The sequence below is a fragment of the Echinops telfairi genome, unplaced genomic scaffold (genome assembly GCF_000313985.2).
Source record: "Echinops telfairi isolate 266 unplaced genomic scaffold, ASM31398v2 ScPeMD7_7475;HRSCAF=8513, whole genome shotgun sequence".
Taxonomy (NCBI): domain Eukaryota; kingdom Metazoa; phylum Chordata; class Mammalia; order Afrosoricida; family Tenrecidae; genus Echinops; species Echinops telfairi.
In genome coordinates, this window is record NW_022111379.1 from 14,746,152 (window position 1) to 14,766,128 (window position 19,977).

The following is a 19,977-nucleotide window of genomic DNA, read 5'->3' on the forward strand; positions in this document are numbered from 1 at the left end:
CACGGACAGCATCGAGCGGTGAGAGCAAAGCCCGCGGGGCTGTCTTTGCCTCATGGGGCACTACTCAAAGTGAGGAGGAATAGCTGCAAACATCGATTCATGATAGGAGCTTGGAAAGTGCAAACTATGAATCTAGGAAAATTGGAAATTATCAAAAACTAAAATGGAATACATTAAGATAAATATTCTAGGCCTTAGTGTGCTGAAATGGACTCCAGTATTGGCCAGTTCGTATCCGAAGTTTACATTTTATTATGCCGGGAATGGCACAATAAAAAAGAATGTTGTCCCACTCATAGTCAAAAAGGACATTTCAAGATATAGCTTGAAGAAAAATGCTGTGATAGGATAATCTCTATCTGCATATGAGGAAGTCCAGTCAATACAGCTATTATTCATTAAGCTGCCGCTGACTCAGAGCAACCCTCTGTGAGTCTCCAAGACTAACTGTTTATAGGAGAAGAAAGACCAGCCTTTCTCCCACGGAGCTTCTGGTGGTTTTGAACTGCCAACCCTGGGGATTGCAACCCAATGCATAACCATTACGCCACCACTAAACTAGTGAGGAAGAAATTGATGAAGGCTACCAATGTGTTCTGTCTGAAATTGATCCAACATGCAATCAAGATGCACTGATAATTATTGGCAACTAGAATTCAATAATTGGAAACAAAAGAGGAAGGAATGGTAGTTGGAAAATACAGTCTTGGCAAAAGGAACAAAACTGGAGATTGCATGATAGAATTTCGCAAGACCAATGACTCCTTCTTAGCAAATACCTTTTTCAACAACACATACACATGACCTTCTCCAAATGGAATGCACAGAAATAAAATTGACTACATCTGGAGGAAGAGGTGATGGAGAAGCTGAATATTGGCAATTAAAAAGACACCTGTGGAACATGTGACGTTCGAGTTGAAGAAAATAAAAACAAGTGCATGAGAGCCAAAATAGGACCTGAGTATATTCACCTGAATTTTGACAGTATCTCACGAACAGATTGGACTCATTGAAAACAATGACAAGACCTGATGAGCTGGGGGAGGTCATGAAGAACACCAGGCATGAAGAAAGCAAAAGGCTACTAAAAAGAAAGAAAACATCAAAGTGGATGTCAGAAGAGACTCTGAAACTTGCTCTAAATGGGAAAGAAGGTTAGACAAATGGAAGAAATGATGAAGTCAAAGAGCTGAACACAAAATTTCAAAGGGCAGCTCAAGATGATAACGTAAAATATTACAATGAAATGTGCAAAGACTAGAGTTAGAAAACCAAAATTAGAAAACATGCTCAGCGTATCTTAACCTGAAAGAACTGAAGAAAAAACTCAAGCCTCAAGTTGCAATATTGAAAGATTCTATGAGCAAAATATTGAATGAGAAAGAATACACAGTCACTGTACCAAAAGGAACAAGTGAGCATCAACCATTTCAAGAAGCAGCGTAGGAGCAAAAATCAACGGTGAGGGCGCTATCAAGATGCCTGAAAGCATTAGTCAAAACAAGACTCCAGGAATGGATGGAAAACCAACTAAAATGTTTCAACAAGCTGATGAAGCACTAGAAGCACTTACTTACCTGCCTGGAAATTTGGAAGACAGCTACCTGACTGGAAGAGATCCATGTTTGCTCCCATTCCAAAGAAAGGTGACCCAATGGAATGTTCAGATAATAGTGATATCATTGATATCACATGCAATTAAAATCACTCAACAATGGTTCTAGCAGTACACTGACCGGGAGTTGCCTAAGGTTCAGGCCAGATTTAGAAGAGGCCATGGAACAAGGGATATCATTGCTGACTTTAGATGTACCTTGGCTGAAAGCAAAGAATACCAGAAATATGTTTGCTTGTGTTGTATTGACTCTACAAAGGCATTCAACTGTGTGGCTTATAACAAACTATGGTTAGCCTAGAGAAGACTGGGAATTCCAGAACACTTCATAGTGCTCATTTGGATCTATTGTACATGGATCAAGAGGCAGTTGTGGGAACAGAACAAGGAAATCCTGCATGGTTTAAAGTCAGGAAAGCTATGCGTCAAGGTTGTTTCTTCTTAACATGTCTGTTCAGTATGTATGCTGAGCAAATGATCGTAAAAGCTACATTATATGAAGACAAATGTGGTATCAGGATCAGAGGAAGGCTTATTAACAACCTGAAATAATGCAGATAACACAACTTGCTTGCCGAAAGTGAGGAGGACTTGAAGCATTTGCTGATGAAAAGCAAGAATTGCACCCTTCAGTATGGATTACAGCTCAATGTAAATGAAACAAAAATCCTCACAACCGGACCAATAGATAATATCCAAATAAACAGAGAAAAAAATTGAAGTTGTCAAGGATATTGCCTTGCTTGGATCCACAATCAGTGCTCATAGAAGCAGCATTCAAGAGATGAAAAGATGCATTGCATTGTTTAACTCTGCTGCACAAGACCTCTTTAAAGTGTTGCAAAATTAAGATATTATATTAAGGACTAAGGAGTCCCTGACCCAAGCTGTGATACGTTCAATCACCTCATATGCAGTGAAAGCTGGACATTGAAATAGGAGGACCAAAGAACAATCAATGCATTCAGTTGTGCTGGCGAAGGATGTTGGAAGCACATGGACTGCGAAATGAAGAAGAAAATCTGTCTTGGAAGAAGTACAGCCCGAATGTTCCTTGGAAGCAAAGATGACGAAACTTCCTCTCACATACTTTGGACATATTGTCAGGAGAGACCAGTCCCTAGAGAGGGACATCCAGCTTGGGAAAGTGGAGCTGAATGGACACAGTGGCCGCCACAATGGGCTCAAACATGCCAACAATGGAGAGGCTGGAGCAGGACCAGGCGGTGTTTCATTCGGTTGTGCAGAGGGCCGCTGTGAGTCGGAACCCACCGGATGGCACCTAACAACAAATACATGAGACTGAATTTTGCAATGTTTTACCAAAATGTTGTTTTTTTAAACATTTGATTGCGCTTGATGTGAAAGTTTACACGGCAAGTTAATTTTCTCATTCAGTAGGTCATATACAAATTGTCCGCTGACATTGGTTGCAATTGCCACAAGGTGTCAGCACTCCCCTTATTTCCAGTCCTCTGGTCTTCTCATCTCTGGTTCAGGGCACCTGTTGCCCTCTTGGTCTTGGGCTGAGAAGCACATTCTTTTATAGACCCATCGATTATTCTGCTAGAAGGTAGCCTCAGCAAGTGCCACACGCTTCGAGGCAAAGGTGTTCTCGGGGCACAGTGTTTGGAGCTTCCTGTCGGTTTTTTCTGACCAGAAAGTCTGGTCTTTTTAAGGGGGATTGAATTTTGTTCTACTTTCTTTCTTTTTTTTTTTTTTTACACTTTCTAAGTGCATCCTTCTATGGTGTTCTTGGTCAGAGTGGTTGGCAGTGGTAGCCGGGCAACACCTAGTTCTTTTGGTCTCAGGTTAGAGAAGGTTGTGGTTTATTGGGGGCCCTTAGCCCTCTAGAGTAATTGCTCCCTTAAGTTTTTGGTTTTGTTCCACCCTTATACTCTAGGCAGGGACAGACCAATAGTTACTTCTTCAATAGCAGCTTGCAAGCTTTCAAGACCCCAGACACTACTTAGCAGACCGGGATAAAGAACATTACTATCCTTATGAACTGAGTTTTGCAAATTGACCTAGATGTCCCCCAGGGCTCTGGTCTTCAGCCTTCCAGTCCAGTGCTTCCATCCCAATGTCTGAAGTCATTTCTATACCCGAGCCCCTCCACTGGGAGCCTGTTCTTCATCCATAAGGAAGTTTGGCTTGTGAAATTGCCATCAGAACCAGAAAATCCATCTTTCTGCTTCATAATCGTATTTAGTTTCCATTCAGAGTTGATGTCTCCCACTTCCAGCTGTCGTGGTCATTCTGATTTTCGGATTGGACTCAAGTGACTTGGGCTAGCTCTGAAACCCAGATCTAGTCTTCAAAGATTGGTAGGGTGACTGAATGTCTCGCTTCCTTGTTACTAATACACTTTCATCTGAATGTGGTCACCCGCGTTGCCACCAATGACAATATTCAGTCACTTCTTTGATAGGCTCCCCAGACAATTCTGTCGGGCCACTGTGACACAGAATGGTTTTGTTTGTTTGTTTGCTTTGAACTTTTTCAAATGGCATTCAAAAGAGAAATCAAACTCATTTGAGTGGGTGTCGTAGTTATTGGACCAGGTCTGCCACCCCCAGGATGACTGCTTTGAAGGCAGTAACACACCGTTGGGTGTAAAAGTTACTTATGTGCTGCTACTCCTGTTCTCTAACCAACCAGATTGCATTGTGAGACTTTTTCTATAACCGGAGATGTGTCTGTATATTAATATACCTATTTCACATCCACACATAAAATTTTCTTTAAAAAATCATTTTATTGGAGGCTTGTACAACTCTTATCACAATCGATACATCCATCCATTGTGTCAAGCACATTTATACATTTGTTTCCATCATCATTCTCAAAACATTTGCTTTCTGCTTGAACACTTGGTATCAGCTCCTCATTTTCCCCCTCCCTTTGTTCTCCCTTCCCTCATGAACCCTTGATAATTTATAAATTATTATTATTTTGTCATATCTTACATTGTCCGATGTCTCCCTTCACCCACCTTTCTGTTGTCTGTCCCCCAGGGAAGAGGTTATATGTAGATCCTTGTAATCAGTTCCCCCTTTCCAACCCACCTTCCCTCCACCCTCTTGGTATCGCCACTCTCACCACTGGTCCTGAAGGGATCATCTGTCCTGGATTGCCTGTGTTTCCAGTTGCTATCTGTACCAGTGTACATCCTCTGGTCTAGCCGCATTTGCAAGGTAGAATTGGGATCATGATAGTGGGGGACAGGAAACATTTAAGAACTAGAGGAAAGTTGTATGTTTCATTGTTGCACCCTGAAGGCTCGTCTCCTCCCCAAGACCCTTCCGTAAGCAGATGTCTGATTGCCTACAGATGGGCTTTGGGTCTCCACCCCGCAATCCCCCTCATTCACAATGATACGATTTTCCGTTCTGATGATGCCTGATACCTGATTCTTTCAACACCTCGTGATCGCACAGGCTGGTGTGTTTCTTCCATGTGGGTTTTGTTGCTTCTCAGCTAGATGGCTGCTTGTTTACCTTCAAGCCTTTAAGATCCCAAATGCTATATCTTTTTTTTTTCCTTCCTTCCATTGAAATACAGTATTTGTTAGGCCAGTAAATAGTTATCATCTCTTTTGAGAATGATGAGGGCAACAGGTGTACAAATGTGCATGACACAAGGGATGGATGTATTGATTGTGATAAGAGTTGTACTAGCCCCCAATAGAATGATTTTAAAAAATAGCTATCATCTCTGCAGTCTGTACTTGTTTAAAGTCATTTGTTTTACTTGTTTCTATGATGGTGAAGCAGAGCACACAACTGATTTTCCTTTCTTTATTTTGAAAGTTCACCAGTAAATCAGAGGCTTTATTACTGAAAATACGCGGCGTCATCAACCAGCTGGCATTTGGCATTGACAAAAGGTAACGTTAAAAAGAATACTCTGAATAATTTTTCATCGTTATTCCTCACTCGGATGCCCCAGCTGACGATCCCTCTCCGCTGTGTTTCATATGACTGGCTGTTCTTATCATCTCCTGCTTCTTTTCTGATTTAAAAAACATATCACATTTTACAACCGAAATGCCACGTAGTAGATCCTCTGAGAACCAACTAGAGGAGTGTGTTACACTTCCTTCCCTGGTTTCTCTTCCTCTCCTCCTCCTGGCTTTCGGGGCTTTTCCTCCATTGCCACTTTCTTATATTGATTGAAGTGGAATTGATCCCGTTAGTATGTATCTTTCTCTGCCGTGCTGCTTCTCACTGTTTTGATCTAAAGCAATTTGGATCTGTCACTCTCCTTCTACTTCTTTCCCCCCCCTTTAGACATATGCTACTCTTTGCTTTTTGAAATCACTTAAATTGATATGCGTTCCTTCACTGGGGGGCCATGCTCTGGCCAGTGGTAGATGGTAAACTTTAGCGTTTGCAGTAGAGTGCGGCAGAATATTCAATCACCCAACTAAATTCTTTTCTCTTCTTATCCATGTAGCAAATCAATATGTGTGGATCAGAATAAGCCACTGTTTATCCCAGCAGGATTGGATTCTTTAAGTCAAATAGGTTGGTGAACTTATTAAGCGTGTTCAATCTTCTTTTAAATTGCTTATTGATTTTTTTCCTCACCCGTGGGCACTGGGTCTCCACCATGTCTGGTTTCGCTCCGGTTGCTGTTTCTTTGTGCGTATTTATTTGCACACACAGTGGTGGGGCAACGTGCAGCACATTGACACGTTGGTAACGGAAGGGATGTCACCACCCGAGAGACGGGTTTCTGGTCTCTGGTTCCCTAAAAAAAACCCGTTTGCATCCCCTGCCCCTCGCTGGTTTCTAGGTACCTCTCTTTTAGCTTCTTGGGCTGTGGAAATGTAAGGTGATGCCACCAAACTGGAAAAGCCAGCCAGTCTCCTCTATAATGAAACATGCCACTATCGTGATTCAGAAACTCCACGCTCGGGCATTTATCCCAGAGACCTGAAAGCCTGGTCATTTAAAAATCTGAACACCAAGGTTCACAGCAGCTTTCTTGGTCAGAGCTCACAGCGGGAGTCAGCTCGCACGGCCTTCCGCAGCATCCCCGACGACGAAGTACCACTTGGCTATCAAAAGGAATCAACCTTGACAGACAGCGACTTAGACGAGTCGATAGAAAGTATGCCGACTGGACGGTGCCGGTTACCAAAGGTTACAGACTGTAACATTCTAGTTTCATGATTTCTTTAATGACAAAGTTTTAGAAACGGAGAACAGATTCCTCATGGCCAGAGGATAGAAAGGGAGCCCTCGTGACATTATATTTTAATTACCATGTTGTACATAGAAACCAGGGTCCCCGGGAGCATAGGGGGCTACATGTTGGTTAGTAGCAACCACAAGGTTCACAGTTCAAAATCACCAGCGCTGCGAGGGAAATAGACGAGGCTTTCTCTCCCCGTAAGGAGTGACCGTTTCAGAAACCCCCAGGGGCTGTTCTACCCTGTCCTACAGGGTCACTAGGAGTCAGCATCGACTGGGGGTTTTTTTTTGGGGGGGAGGCCTGAGGTTGAAGGGGAGAGCGTTGAAGGGTTAGGAACCAGGTTGAGGTTAGGGAGTGGGAACAGGAGGTGGTAATGCCCTTTGTCTTGGCTAAGATGGTGGCTTTGTGAACCTCCATCCTAGGGTTCAGCATTGTATAGAACCTAAAACACACACACAAATAAAACAAGAAACCTAAATAAAATTGGCGGATTCCATCTATGCCCCCCTCACAGACGTGCAGGGGCAGCCCTGGAAACCAGCAGCGAGGAGAGAGAATGGAAAATCTTAGGTGATGGGTTAAAACCTACCAGAAAGTGATGACAATTTAAAAAATTGAATTAGTTTAAATTCTACAGGCATCATATCACGATGTCATTTTTACAGAAAGTCGCATACTACGTGGAAAGATCGAGTTTGGGCTGTATCTTTCCAGACCAGTTTCTGTATACACGTGTATACATAGAAAGAAAGAAAAAAAAAACATTGGTTTTACTATAATAGAGTCATTCTGCACTTAAAGTTTTGAAATTTGCCTCCCCCTGAAAAAAAAAGCGGAGGGGGGGGGGCCTCATTCATTTCCCCAGATTAGTGCTAAATAACCATTTATTTGTCATTGTGACTGCTGGGCGGGATCCGGGTGTGGTCCTGCCGTAGTACTTCCTGGCACGGCACTCACTGTTGCCCTGGTGATGAACACTTTGCTCCTGGCCCATTTTCCACTGATAGAGATGTTGCTGCATTGGACATCGCCAGTTCTTATGCGCAGGCGCGTCCAGGGCATGCCCAGCACCCACAAGGGTAGACCGCAGGAAGAAGTGCTGCCGAACAGCCTCTGCTTGCGCGAGTGTTGTCACTGACAGTCGGGCCCACCCTTGAAAGCGTCTGCTACCCTCTCATCCGGGGGCACTGCTTCCGCAAGGACCTGGTATTCTACATCTCCAGCAGCACGCGAGGACATCCGACTCTTGCATTTTTGCTGGGCAGCAGTCTTAAGTGTGGGGAATGAGAACTACAAACCTGAGTTCCCTTCCTCACAAACTAGAATCTGCCCCAGCAGGCTGGCCGTCCCGTGCTGAAGTCGGTTTTCATGGAGACTGGATTGTTGCTAGGTACCGTCGAGTTGGCGCCTAACAGACCGAAACACTGCCCGGTCCGGCGCCACCCTCTAAACTCTTCGGCTTGAGCCCACAGTTGCAGCCACTGTGTCACTCCCTCTCCCTGAAGGCCTTCCTCCGCCTTGCCTAGCATGATGTCCTTCTCCAGGGACCGGCCTCTCCCAATACCTTGTTCGAAGCCCAGGAGATGAAGTCTCACCATCCTCGCTTCTAAGGGAGGTTCTGGTAGCACTTCCCCCAAGACCGACTTGTTTGTTCTTCGGGCGGCCCACGGTACTTTGACGGTTCTTTGCCAGCACCGTACTCAAAATCTCTGTCGTAGGAAAAAGGAAAAGGAGTGATCTAAGATTTGTACTGTGAGAATTGCGATCTGTTCTATTGGTCCTGTGGGTAAGGTTTCGATCCATGCACTCATTTGGGATAAAACTTACCATTTTAGGAGCTCCACCTGTTCCTGACAATGATATTGGAAAACTTCATGCCAGTTCACCAATGGACCTATGGAAAAAAGTGTATGAAAACTTCTTTCCGCCAAAGGTACAGATTTGTAATTCTTTTTGAAGTAAGAATTTTTAGCACTATTCAACATTTATTGTGAAGCGTTCAAAGGGCCTATTTTGATAAGTTTTTATATCTTGTGTTAAAAACTAACTAATCTAGCATCCCGTTGGATCAATTGTGTGCACGGCGACGTGGGAGTTAAAAAAGAGGAGTGTGACCCAGTTGGGGTTCCACTTTGAAACAGAATTCTTTGGCCGTTAGAGAAAGGAGAGACCATATCTGAAAGCAAGGCCAAGCGAGAGGACCTGGTGTAATTTGAAATGGGCCTCAATGCTGATAGGTGTTGCTAAAAGCACAAAAGATTGCAGAGAGCCTTCAATACGATGCCAAAGAACAGGCACCCAGTTAGCTAGATGGTAGAAAGTGAAAGTTTGGGGCCTGGGCGTGGAATTATATGGATGTTTGTAATTTCAGAATGTCAACACGCTAAAAGATATCAAGGACCCCGCCCGCGACCCTCAGTATGCTGAAAGTGAAGTTGATGAGATGAGAATTCAGAAGGATCAGGTATTATCCTAAACATTTATTTTACTTCATCTTTGAGTTTTATCACAAAAGCAGCAATGGAATTTCACAGAGCTTTCTGAATTTAATTTCTTCGGGGTTTTGCGGGAGGAGTGCTAATTTTTTTTTAATGATTGAAAACAGTGCATTGTCACTAAGAAAAAAATCCTGGTGTGCATAAAGAAAAATATAACCCCCACCCCCACCCCACCCCATCCCTGGGGATGCTTTGTATGCCCACACACTGTCTGCCCTCCCTCCCTTGCTTTGTTCAAACTGGGTAGCGATCCTTACTTTGATGCTGAAGAAACACGTTCATCATTACCCTTTTGTTTGCAGGATTATCCAAAAGATTTTGCTCACCACGGGACATTGAGATATACCTATATGCTCTGGTATCAGAAAAACGATCTTGTCCAATTAGCATACAAGCATACCTGATAAAACCCTGGGTCCTTGAGGAAAGTGGCTGAAGATGGAACCTTTGCCGTAGCCCCATGGGTGAGACACAAGTCTAGGGTCAGCATGCAAACGTTGGTAACTTCCTCATGGTCCAGAGACTGAAGTTTTATCAGCTCTCCTCTGAGCTTGATACAGTCACGTGTTCTCTAGAACCTGACTTTATTTAAGTATGACTATACAGAACAAGTGCTATTAATGGAAAGGTGGTCTAAACAGTGAAGTCTGACTGCTGACCAAAAAGTTGGAACTCCCAGCAGCACCTCAGGAGACCTGCTTCCTAAAGGCACAGCTGTGCATGCCCAATGGAGTGCACGCGGCCTCCGAACTGACCTGAAGCCAACTGGCCTGGGATTAGCAGGGGCCCTCAAACTACGGCCCGCGGGCCACATGCGGCCCACCGAGGACATTTATCCAGCCTGCCGGGTGTTTTTGCCCCGTTTTGTGTTTCACTTCAAAATAAGATATGTGAAGTGTGCATAGGAATTTGTTCATTGTTTGTTTTTTTAACTATAGTCTGGCCCTCCAACGGGTTTGAGGGACAGTGAACTGGCCCCCTGCTTAAAAAGTTTGAGGACCCCTGTCTCTAAGGGGTGTCAGTCGGAAGGCACGGCAGCCCTCAGTGGGAATGTGTTAAGCTGGGTAGCATAAGCAGTCACGTGGCTGTGAAGTGACTGAAGATGACTCATTTTCTCAGCCTCACCCTTTGGCCTTCAGTGGCCCATTACCAACGAAGTAAAAGCTCATACAAAAGACTTAGCAAAACATTTAAACACATCAGAAGCCAAAACCTTGCCCTGGCTACAGAAGGCTTGGGAACGATAACCCGTAAATAACTGGGGGGATGTGTCACTGCAGCCAACTGACTCACATTGTAGAGAGAGTAAAATGACCTCCCGGAACCCTTCTTCTGTGTGCAGGTTGGCTGTAAAGATTACTTGGAAGTCATCCTTAAATTAACATTTATCTAAGAGTCACTAATCAACTGACATTGTTGATGGAGGATCTGTTTGTATTGCACAGTGATCACTTGTATGAGTGTCACAGGCACTAGTGGGCTTTAAAGGGCTGAAGTATTTCTGAGCATCGTGAGTGTTCACATTCAAAAGCCAGCTTCCGGAGCTGACTGCAGCCCCTGGGGCGTTTGAGTGCACCCCGAAGGCAAGCCCGGAGGATCCACGCCGTCCCTGACGCAAGCCGGTCACTGTCTCACGGACCGCACAACGGCTGCTGTTGGGTGCACCCCCATCACTGTGAGAACAGACCAAGGGGCTCCCTAGGGTTTTCCCTGGCTGGTTTTCAGGAGCAAACAGCCAGGCCGTTCTTCCTGGTCTCTCTTGGTCCGAAAGCCTCTCTAAAACCGGTTTAGCATCATAGCAACACTCAGGTGTCCCCTGACAAATGAGCAGCATCTGCCCTCAAGGTGCATTTGCTGGAAACTGAACCCAGATCACAGAGTGCTACGGTCCACCGGACCGGCTAATAGATTTCATTGAACCTTCCCAAACAAAGACAGCATGCCTCTAGCCTGGTTTCATCATTCCCCAGCCAGCACGGCCTGTGTGTCCAGCCCTGTTCTCCCAGTTTGCAGCCTTCCAAAGGGAGATGCCATTAGCAGAAAATCTCAAAAGAAGGCCCTCGCCCTGATCATTAGTAAGAATTCCACACTTCCCGTTAAAGGCAGCGTTCACAGCTACTGATCGCTGTTGACTCTTTATGACTTAACAAGCCCTGAAACTGAAAGTGAAGACGTGACCCACAGTAACTTGATGAAACAAACTAAACCGAGCTACAAAGTCTGCTCTGGAGTGACCACCAGCCGTTCTCCCCAATTTTGTGTCCATTTCCAAACTGGAGCATTAAAATCTTAATAACTCAGACTTCACATGTGAAAGAGACCATCTGGTGTTTTTCCAAAAGTGAGAATGGAATTTTCTTTACATAACCATGATGAACTTTAATTATGTTAGCAAAAGGACAGTCTTATCTTGCAGACTTTCTTTTCTTATCTGAACTAATAATATACCTTGTACAGCTCTGTAGACTTTGAAAACATGTAGGAGGCCATGAGGCAGTCCCCTTCCATTACCCTTTTTGCATATTAATTGTCTCCTTTAGAATTTCCATCCCCTCTAAGACTTACCTCTAGTTGGTGAATGTAAATATAAAATGCATGGCTTGTGAACAGTGTTTTCATGTGGATGTATGCAAAATAGAAAATGAAATGCCCTGACCGCTCGCCAGCAGGGCGCTTTGTTCCTTGGGCAGAGAACCACCATTCTTTTTGTTGGCTGCCTGGGAAACCCCGAGTGGATGAAGGCTCCGGGTCATTTTCAGCTGAGCACCCTTAGTCACAGTGTTCCCATAAATATCCTCCTATCTATAGCCGGTGCACTTCTCTGTTATTTCTGTCTGATAAACGTCAAAATTAGGATCAGTGTTTCATAGGGCATATACATTTTAGATATTGATAATTTACTAACTAAATATGAAGTGAGTTGTACTCTAGTTTATTAGCTGGAAGACAATCCGTATGTACCATGTGGCGCTGTCAGGTAAGGTGCTGCTGTCGGACTATTTGCTTGTCTTGAGCTGAAAGCCAAGATCAGTGATTCAAAATGCTTTAGGCTGCAGTTCGAAACCACTAACTGCTCCTCAGGAGAAAGGTGAGGTTTTCTACTCCTATAAAGAGTTATGGTCGGGAGGGGGGAGGGAGGGGAGGAAATGAGGAGCTGATATAAAGGGCTCAAGTAGAAAGCAAATGTTTTGAGAATGATGATGGTAACAAATGTACAAATGTGCTTGACACCATGGATGTTTTGTATGGATTGTGATAAGAATTATACGAGCCCCCAATAAAATGATTTTTTTTAAAAAGAGTTACAGTCTTGGAAACCCACAGGGGCAGTTCAACCCTGTCCGATAGGGTCTAAAAGAGTCAGCATCGACCCGAAGGCAGTGAGAGTAAGAATATCACTCCTAGAACTACATGAAGGATATGTTGGAAAACAATAGGTTTACATTTTGAAAAATCTATTTAATAAAGTTAAAATAAAGAGTTATAGTCTTGGAAACCCACAGGGGCAGTTCAACCCTGTCCGATAGGGTCTAAAAGAGTCCGCAGCGACTCGATGGCAGTGAGAGTAAGAATATCACTCCTAGAACTACATGAAGGATATGTTGGAAAACAATAGGTTTACATTTTGAAAAATCTATTTAATAAAGTTTTTTAAAAAAAGAGTTACAGTCTTGGAAACCTAGGGGCAGTTCTACTCTGTCCTCTAGGGCTATGAGTTGGAGCTGACTCAGTGGGATTAGGCTTGGACTTTGGGGGACGTTGGTTAATATAAATGTATCTTTAAACGCTGCCAAGCTAGCTCACTTTGAAACTCTGAGGACTGCCTTTCTAGAAAATTACTCCCTAAATATAATCATTTACAAAACAATTGTCATGAAATTTTGTGCATTGTTAGCTCTAAGGATATTAATTAAGGTAGGCTTAGAGTGCCTGCGTTCATTTGTAAAGTTTTTTTTAATATTTTTCTTTAAAACTTTTTTTTTCTCTTAGGAGCTTGAACAGTACAAAAGAAGTTCTTCCAAGTCCTGGAAACAAATTGAGTTTGATTCTTGAACCAAACTTGTGTGTTTATTTCCTCTCTCCCCAGTACAAGGAAGATTGCTGTATGGTTAGCTGTTAGGGTAATGTGTAGAGAAAGTTACGATGAGCAGACTGTTCACAGAAAGGCTGAACTTCCTGTACTAGTGCAACACTCCGGCTAATTCAGAATGTCTAGAAAAGGCAGTAATTGTGTAACAACAGGATTAAAAAAGAGCATCTTCACACTACCTCTAATGTGCTTTAAATGACGAGCACTCGGCTCGACGTGTCCAAGCTTCTGCTGATCCGAATAAGCATGTGAAAACAAGAGCATTTGCTAATTGTTTTGTATGTAGAGTTACGTGTGCACCTGTGGCTGTAGGTACACCTGAGCTGGGCTCACTTTCACAGGTGTCATGATTGATATTATTCTCACACTGAAGTACACAGAGCACCTGGAATCCTTATGTAAAATATACATTCCTGGGTCTCCACACGGAGAGATTCTGAATCCGAGGGTCTGGAATAGGGCTCCGTGCTCTGCCTCTTTCGTCAGCACACCTGATGATTCTGACCTAGCGAAGTACCATGGTCGGCAGGACAGGAGACTTTCTGTCAAGAAGCAGGCTCAAACTTCAAGGGATGTCATTTGCTCTGTGCACTTCCATTTTACATGTAAGATATGTTAGAGTGCTGGTTTTAAATTTGACCAAAATGAAAAATATACAACGGTTTATTCTTGCCAGTTCTTGTGGGTGATGGTCTTAATAGATGCCTGGGAATTCCTGATAGTGTGTTGTTAATGTCGTACAGAAAGAAGTCCTGTAATCTCATGAGAACACCTCTACTGTGCTCTAGACCACCATCTCACTGCTCAGTGATAGTCAAGATGCTGGACAGGGTTATGTGTTTGTGAAGCTGAGTTATAATGGCATGTATCCTAACAGGGCTATTTTGTAAGTATATGTAAAATGCTCCTATTAATATGAAATGCGCTGTCATAAGAGGATTATGATTCATCTTTGACAACTATATTCTTCATCAGAAATATGTTGGTTAATAACAGAAATAGTCTTCATCCTTAAATGTGTTAGCAGACAGTGTAAAATATGAACATAAAACTAATTTCTAAATTAAAAATAAATAAATGTTTTGGGTTTGTTTGTTTGTTTCAGCAAGGTGAGCTTCCATACTGGCGGGAGCCCTCTCGGGGCAGTTGTGCTCTGGCCTACAGGGACACTGTGAGTTGGAAGCGACTTCACAGCAGCGGGTTCGGGGCTGTGGACAGAGTAATCGAGAGGAAAGCAGCACTTTTAGGCCCCTCCTCCTGGTTCTGCATGCCTAGGTAAGCATTACTATGCCCACACCAGTTACTTTCAAGGTGAACCAAAAGCCCAAGTGAGCATAAAGTGTCTTGAGGCCAACGGATGATAGCCAAGTATCGGGCATCCTCAGGCCACCCAACCAAGTGGCTGAGACTAAACAAGAGAGCCACAGTGATTACCAGCCGGATGGCCTAGAGAGCAGAGAGCCATAGGCAAAGCTGTCTCCCAGGGACGGCAGCAGGACCGGCGCCCACCCGCTCCCAGGAGATGAGCTGTAGCTGAGTGCCTGCTGCTAACTAGTGACTGATCGGAGTGACACAGGTGAACCCTTAGGAACATCATACAAATGCCTGTCAACTAAAGAGCTTCGCTTGCTTTCTGAGAGTGAATGATTGAGTTGCATCCCCTCAGAATCTGCAAAGGAATCCTACCTAACCTGTGGTGGCAATCCCCCTGGAAAATTGGCTGTTCTTTGAAATGCTAGTGAGACCCCATCGTGTAGGACTGTCCTAAATCTAACTACTTCTAAGTTGTAAGGGGCAGCAGAGACCCAGAGACAAAGTAGCCCTAACAGAGGAAGCTCGTTAGCACCTAATGATGGCCAAGGAGTTGAGGAAGGCTGGGAGAACACAACTCTGTTCTCTGAAGCCACCCATTTGTGGCCTTTCTGAGGCAGCAGCACTAGGAGACTAGCGCACACCGAGGCACAGTTATAGTGATTACCTATAAAGGCGACATGCAGTGCAGAGATGACTTGTCCTCCTTTGAGGAGCCTGAACAGAAACCCCAGTGTGGTGTCCCCGCACAGAGAGCACTAGGCAGCATCAGAAGATCCAGTTCTCATGGGGACTTTGATCAGTTCACACAGCCAGCCGCACACAGGCAAGGTTCCTGACCCCGAGAACACCCAGGGCTTCTGATGGCTGCGATGCAAGGAGCCTTCACCAAGGGTTCACTGTGGCTGCGGTACCACACACCTGAGAGCAAGGCTTGCAGCTTGGGACAGGCATCTGCCAGAGCGCCGTGAGAAAGCGCTCCCTCCCAAGTCGCCCACCCACCTTGCACCTCGAGCTCCCTGCTACACCACTGGCTCAGTGGGAGGGAACAGCCCATGCCACAGCCGTTAAGGGGAATTCTTACTATGTAATTTGATCTCCTGGCACATCACTGTCCGTTTTTTGACTTGAGATACTGACTGTCACATGTGGAAAGCCGCTGTGCTTTTCTAAGATGGTATCGCTAACATTTAATAGCTCAAAGTCACATGCGATGTCAATTTCCCAAAGGTTTCTGAGCTCGACTGAAATTCATCTGCATATGAATAGTCGAAAATGTTTCCACCTGTGTTGTACACCCATATCTTAGTCAGTTGAAATCCATGATTTCAAAGGAGGCTCCTGTGGGATTCTCTTTGAACTACTTCAATAGATTATCATCTCCAGGGTTGTCTATAACTGATGTGACATATATAATCTGTAAGGCATTATGTAACTATTATACCATAATCAGCAGTGTCAAAGACCTTTTATAAGAATTGACAATACTATTCTGGTAATTTACCAATGTCTTCAGATCCTCAAATACTGTTCTAAGAGACAGAATTTTACTGTGGTTTCCTTAATGAAATGATTTTCCCCACTCTACTGTAAGACATCTCAGATGCTATAATTTATCATTCTTTACAAGTTAGGTCACAGTAACTGAACAAGTGCATGTGCTTTCTAAGATAGTCTTGCTCAAAGTTACTATGGTAACATTGAAACAGTTCAATTTCATTTCTGCCTTGTGCATGCATTACTTGAAGATCAATCAGAGAAACGATTCAGTCGTTGGGTTCAAAATCCATTTTTAAATCATCTGTGTAAATCATTTCACCCCTGAAAAGAGGTAAGATAGGCGCCTGCATTTATCATCGCCCTTTCTCTCTCCGTTTAAGAATGTGAATTCCTGCTGGGTAACCCTGTGCTTCATAGTCCAAGTGCAGTGTCAGCTGAGCATCTCTAGATGGACTTGAAACCACGCGTTCTAGCCGCCATTTCTCAGCGCACACACTTTGTCAGGGGAGCGCTGGCGGTGCTCTGGGCTGGGGGCTGGGCTGCTGAATTGCAAGGTGTGCAATTCAACTTGTTGGAGGAAGGATGCGGCTGCCTGCTCCCACAGAGATGGACCCCTTCAGCTGCGAGTCAGGGTGCTCTTTAGAGGACAGGATAGCGAGATTTTGTCTCCCGTAGTTTAGACATGTCGGTCCCTGCAGAAGGACATCATGCTTGGTAAAGTAGAGGGGCGATGAAACAGAGGAAGACCCTCCACACGGGTTGTCACAGTGGCTACGACAATGGGCTCAAGCATAGGAACAATTGGGAGGACGGGTGGGCCGACGGTGTTTGGTTCTGCGTGCATAGGGGTGCTATGGCTTGGGACTGACCTGCATCGAACAACAACCACACAACAATCACACGAGTCAGCCTCGACTGGATGGCAGTGGGTGGTGATGATTCTTTGTCTGGGCGCCCTAGTGGCACAGTGGGTTCAGCTTCCCACGGAAAACTTCAAGGCTGGCAGCTCAACCCACCCCCTGCTCCAGGGAAAGGCCAGGCTGTCTGCTCCGGGGAAGAGATTCCATCCTGGCAGCCCTGGGGAACAGTTCTACTCTGTCTTCCAGGGTCCCTGTGTGTCAAGGTGCGCTCAATGGCAGTGGACTTAGTTTGTTTGGGTTTATACTTTTTCTGGAGACGTTTGCTTTTGTAAATAACCTACGCTGACACTAGAAATGAATATTAAAACAAGGTGTGTCTGCAGTGTAGGAAATCTGTCCTGAAATTGGCCTTCAGTGGAGTCAGTGGGTGCTGCCCCGCACCCACACTGGAATCAGGTCACTGACATGCTAGACAGGGGGTTCTTACTATCAGAAGACTTCAGCCCGGTTGCATATGCCTCTTTGCTTCAATCAAGCCCGCCTGTCTTTTCTGGTTTTCAGAGTCAGCACTCAAACGCTTTCAGTTTACCAATTCTGGAAATGAATACTATGCATACTTTTTTTAATAACCTACTTTCTAAGCCTAGAACAAGGAAAACAATAGTTGATACCAGGCCTCATACGTCTGTGAATTATTGGTAGTTACATGGTTGGACCGACTCTATCCCGGCTTCCATATGGCACAAGGCCCCACGCCTTGGGATCACCAGGCCCTGGGAGCCACTCCCATCACCCCCCACGCTGGCACGGGTCTGTGGGCGCGGAGTTGTCAGGGTTCAAAGACTCGCACTCCAGCCTCGGGAGAGGGACCCGCGGCATTACTTTTCCTGACATTCCCAGAGGCAGGCAGATCCAGGCGCGGATGTTCCATTTTTGCAGCGATGGTTCATGCTATCTGCTAATGTAGTGGTCCCTTATCTTAAAAACAACTATTCCGAGGATGACAAGAACGGGGACAAATGCATACAAAATCAGGAAGTTTTCCGTGAATCTGGATGTTGCGCCCGGGCAGGTTCTCTCAATGAACTGAATTCCTTGAGTGAAGGTGCACATCGGATTGGCTGTCACAGAACTATTAGGGCTGCCTGCCAGGGAAAAGATGAACAACATGGGATCGGCCACATGCGCAGTCATTTAATCAGCAGACCTTACCATATGCCCACCAAGGGCTGAGCACTCTGCTAAACATCCTTTCCTTATTGAAGACACGCAGCATCCCCAAGAACCCAGAATTCGTACGTAACGAGGCAACAGTGAATTGGCTTCACTGGAGACGTGAATGGGTTTGTTTCTCTTGCCCATGCTGTCTGGAGCCCTGGTGATGCAATGGTTAAGTGCTCATCGGTTTAAATCCACCAGCTACTCCGAGGGAGCAAGATGTGACAGTCACTTTCTGAGAAGATCGCAGCCTTGAGACCCGATTGGGAAGTTCTATACTGTCCTCACCAAACTCCAGATCCACTGCTTTCAGGGATTCTGACTCAGAGCGACCGTGTAGCACAGGGTAGAACGGCCCTTGTGGGTTTCCGAGAGTAACTTTTTACAGGTGTACAAAGACCCATCTTTCTCCTTCAAAGCTGCTGGTGATTTCGAACTGCTGACCTTGTGGCTCACAGCCACTGTGTCACCGGGGCTCCAAGAGTCAGAACTGACTCAACAGAAACAGGTAAGCAGGTTTGGCATGGTTTCTCGGTTGTTGCCTTTGTGTCCTCGAGTCAACTGTGATTCGTTGTGACCCCGTATCCCAGAGTAGAACTGTCCCACGGGGTTTTCTGCGCTGTAATCTTTATGGGAGCCCATCCCCAAAGGAGCCCACTGATGGGTTTGAACCCTTTGCCTAGCCACCAGCTCTTAACTATTGGGCCACTAGGACTCCCTCATTCCACATAGACCACCATATACATACTGATACCTGAGAATATTTAAAACAATTAACTTCCACCTGTTAGATGTGTTCATCAGAGTAGCTTTGGTGCTTCCAAAGGTCATGATGACCTTGTTACTCTCCCCACTGCCTTCATTAGGGACTTGGGAACAGCCTCTTGCCAGAAATGGCTAGACTCAGCCATCTACCATGTGCATTTCTGTGGAACAAGAAGCCACTTCCACTTGCTTCGCCCTGTTCGGTGGCTTTAGAACTTACTCGATCCAGAATACACCAGCACTTACCTCAGTGCAGATCAGGCCTGCCGTTTTCAATAACATCAAAGTTGCTTACGCTATTGACCTTTGACAGGTCACTAACTGGAACAACTGTTTATTTTACTCTCTAGGTGGAAGAAAATGTTGGTTTTTCATTTCCAAGAGATTTTAAATCTCTTTATTGTAAAAAGAAAGCTTTTCTTTACGAAGTACATCTCCCTAAGGAACTATGTAAATATATAATGTGTAAGACTAATAGTCCAAAAGAGAATACTTACCACAAGTGAAGTTAAGTCCATAGAACTCATTGACTATCAGGATCTCAGAGGAATATTTTTGGAATGTGAAATAACTGAAGATTTTAAAAGGAATGGGCATTTCTTCCATGTTTCTTAAAAAGACGAAGGAAAAGGAGAGAGAGGTGAAATTCACTAGTCTCTGATAACTGTCCTACCAAAGGAAAAGAAAAGCAATCTTTGTGCAATGCGTTCCCAACATGCATATCGTTTTTCACGTCTTTATCATGAAAGTTATGCTCGTGATTAAAAAAACAAAACCTTTGAACAATTCTAAGAAGTACAAAGAAGAAAGTCGCCTAAAATATCACTGCCCAGAAAGAACTATTGTTCACATTTTGGTGAACATCCATTCCCGTGTGTGTGTGTGTGTGTGTGTGTGTGTGTGTGTGTGTGTGTG

General features: G+C 44.6%; 2 protein-coding genes across 2 annotated transcripts in view; one reads left to right on the forward strand and one right to left on the reverse strand.

Annotated features, from left to right (window-relative positions):
* DYNC2LI1 (dynein cytoplasmic 2 light intermediate chain 1) overlaps positions 1-14,501 on the forward strand; it is a 38,564-nt gene extending 24,063 nt beyond the window's left edge. The window contains exons 8-12 of the mRNA XM_045285678.1: positions 5,431-5,507; positions 6,077-6,147; positions 8,656-8,753; positions 9,192-9,284; positions 13,309-14,501. Coding sequence (XP_045141613.1) covers positions 5,431-5,507; positions 6,077-6,147; positions 8,656-8,753; positions 9,192-9,284; positions 13,309-13,371 — 402 coding nt within the window. The 3' untranslated portion in view covers positions 13,372-14,501. The remainder of the gene's footprint in view (positions 1-5,430; positions 5,508-6,076; positions 6,148-8,655; positions 8,754-9,191; positions 9,285-13,308) is intronic.
* Positions 14,502-17,680: 3,179 nt separating this feature from the next.
* Positions 17,681-19,977, reverse strand: part of ABCG5 (ATP binding cassette subfamily G member 5) — a 26,056-nt gene continuing 23,759 nt past the window's right edge. The window contains exons 12-13 of the mRNA XM_004699767.2: positions 19,560-19,672; positions 17,681-18,224 (exon numbers count right to left, since the gene is read on the reverse strand). Coding sequence (XP_004699824.1) covers positions 18,031-18,224; positions 19,560-19,672 — 307 coding nt within the window. The 3' untranslated portion in view covers positions 17,681-18,030. The remainder of the gene's footprint in view (positions 18,225-19,559; positions 19,673-19,977) is intronic.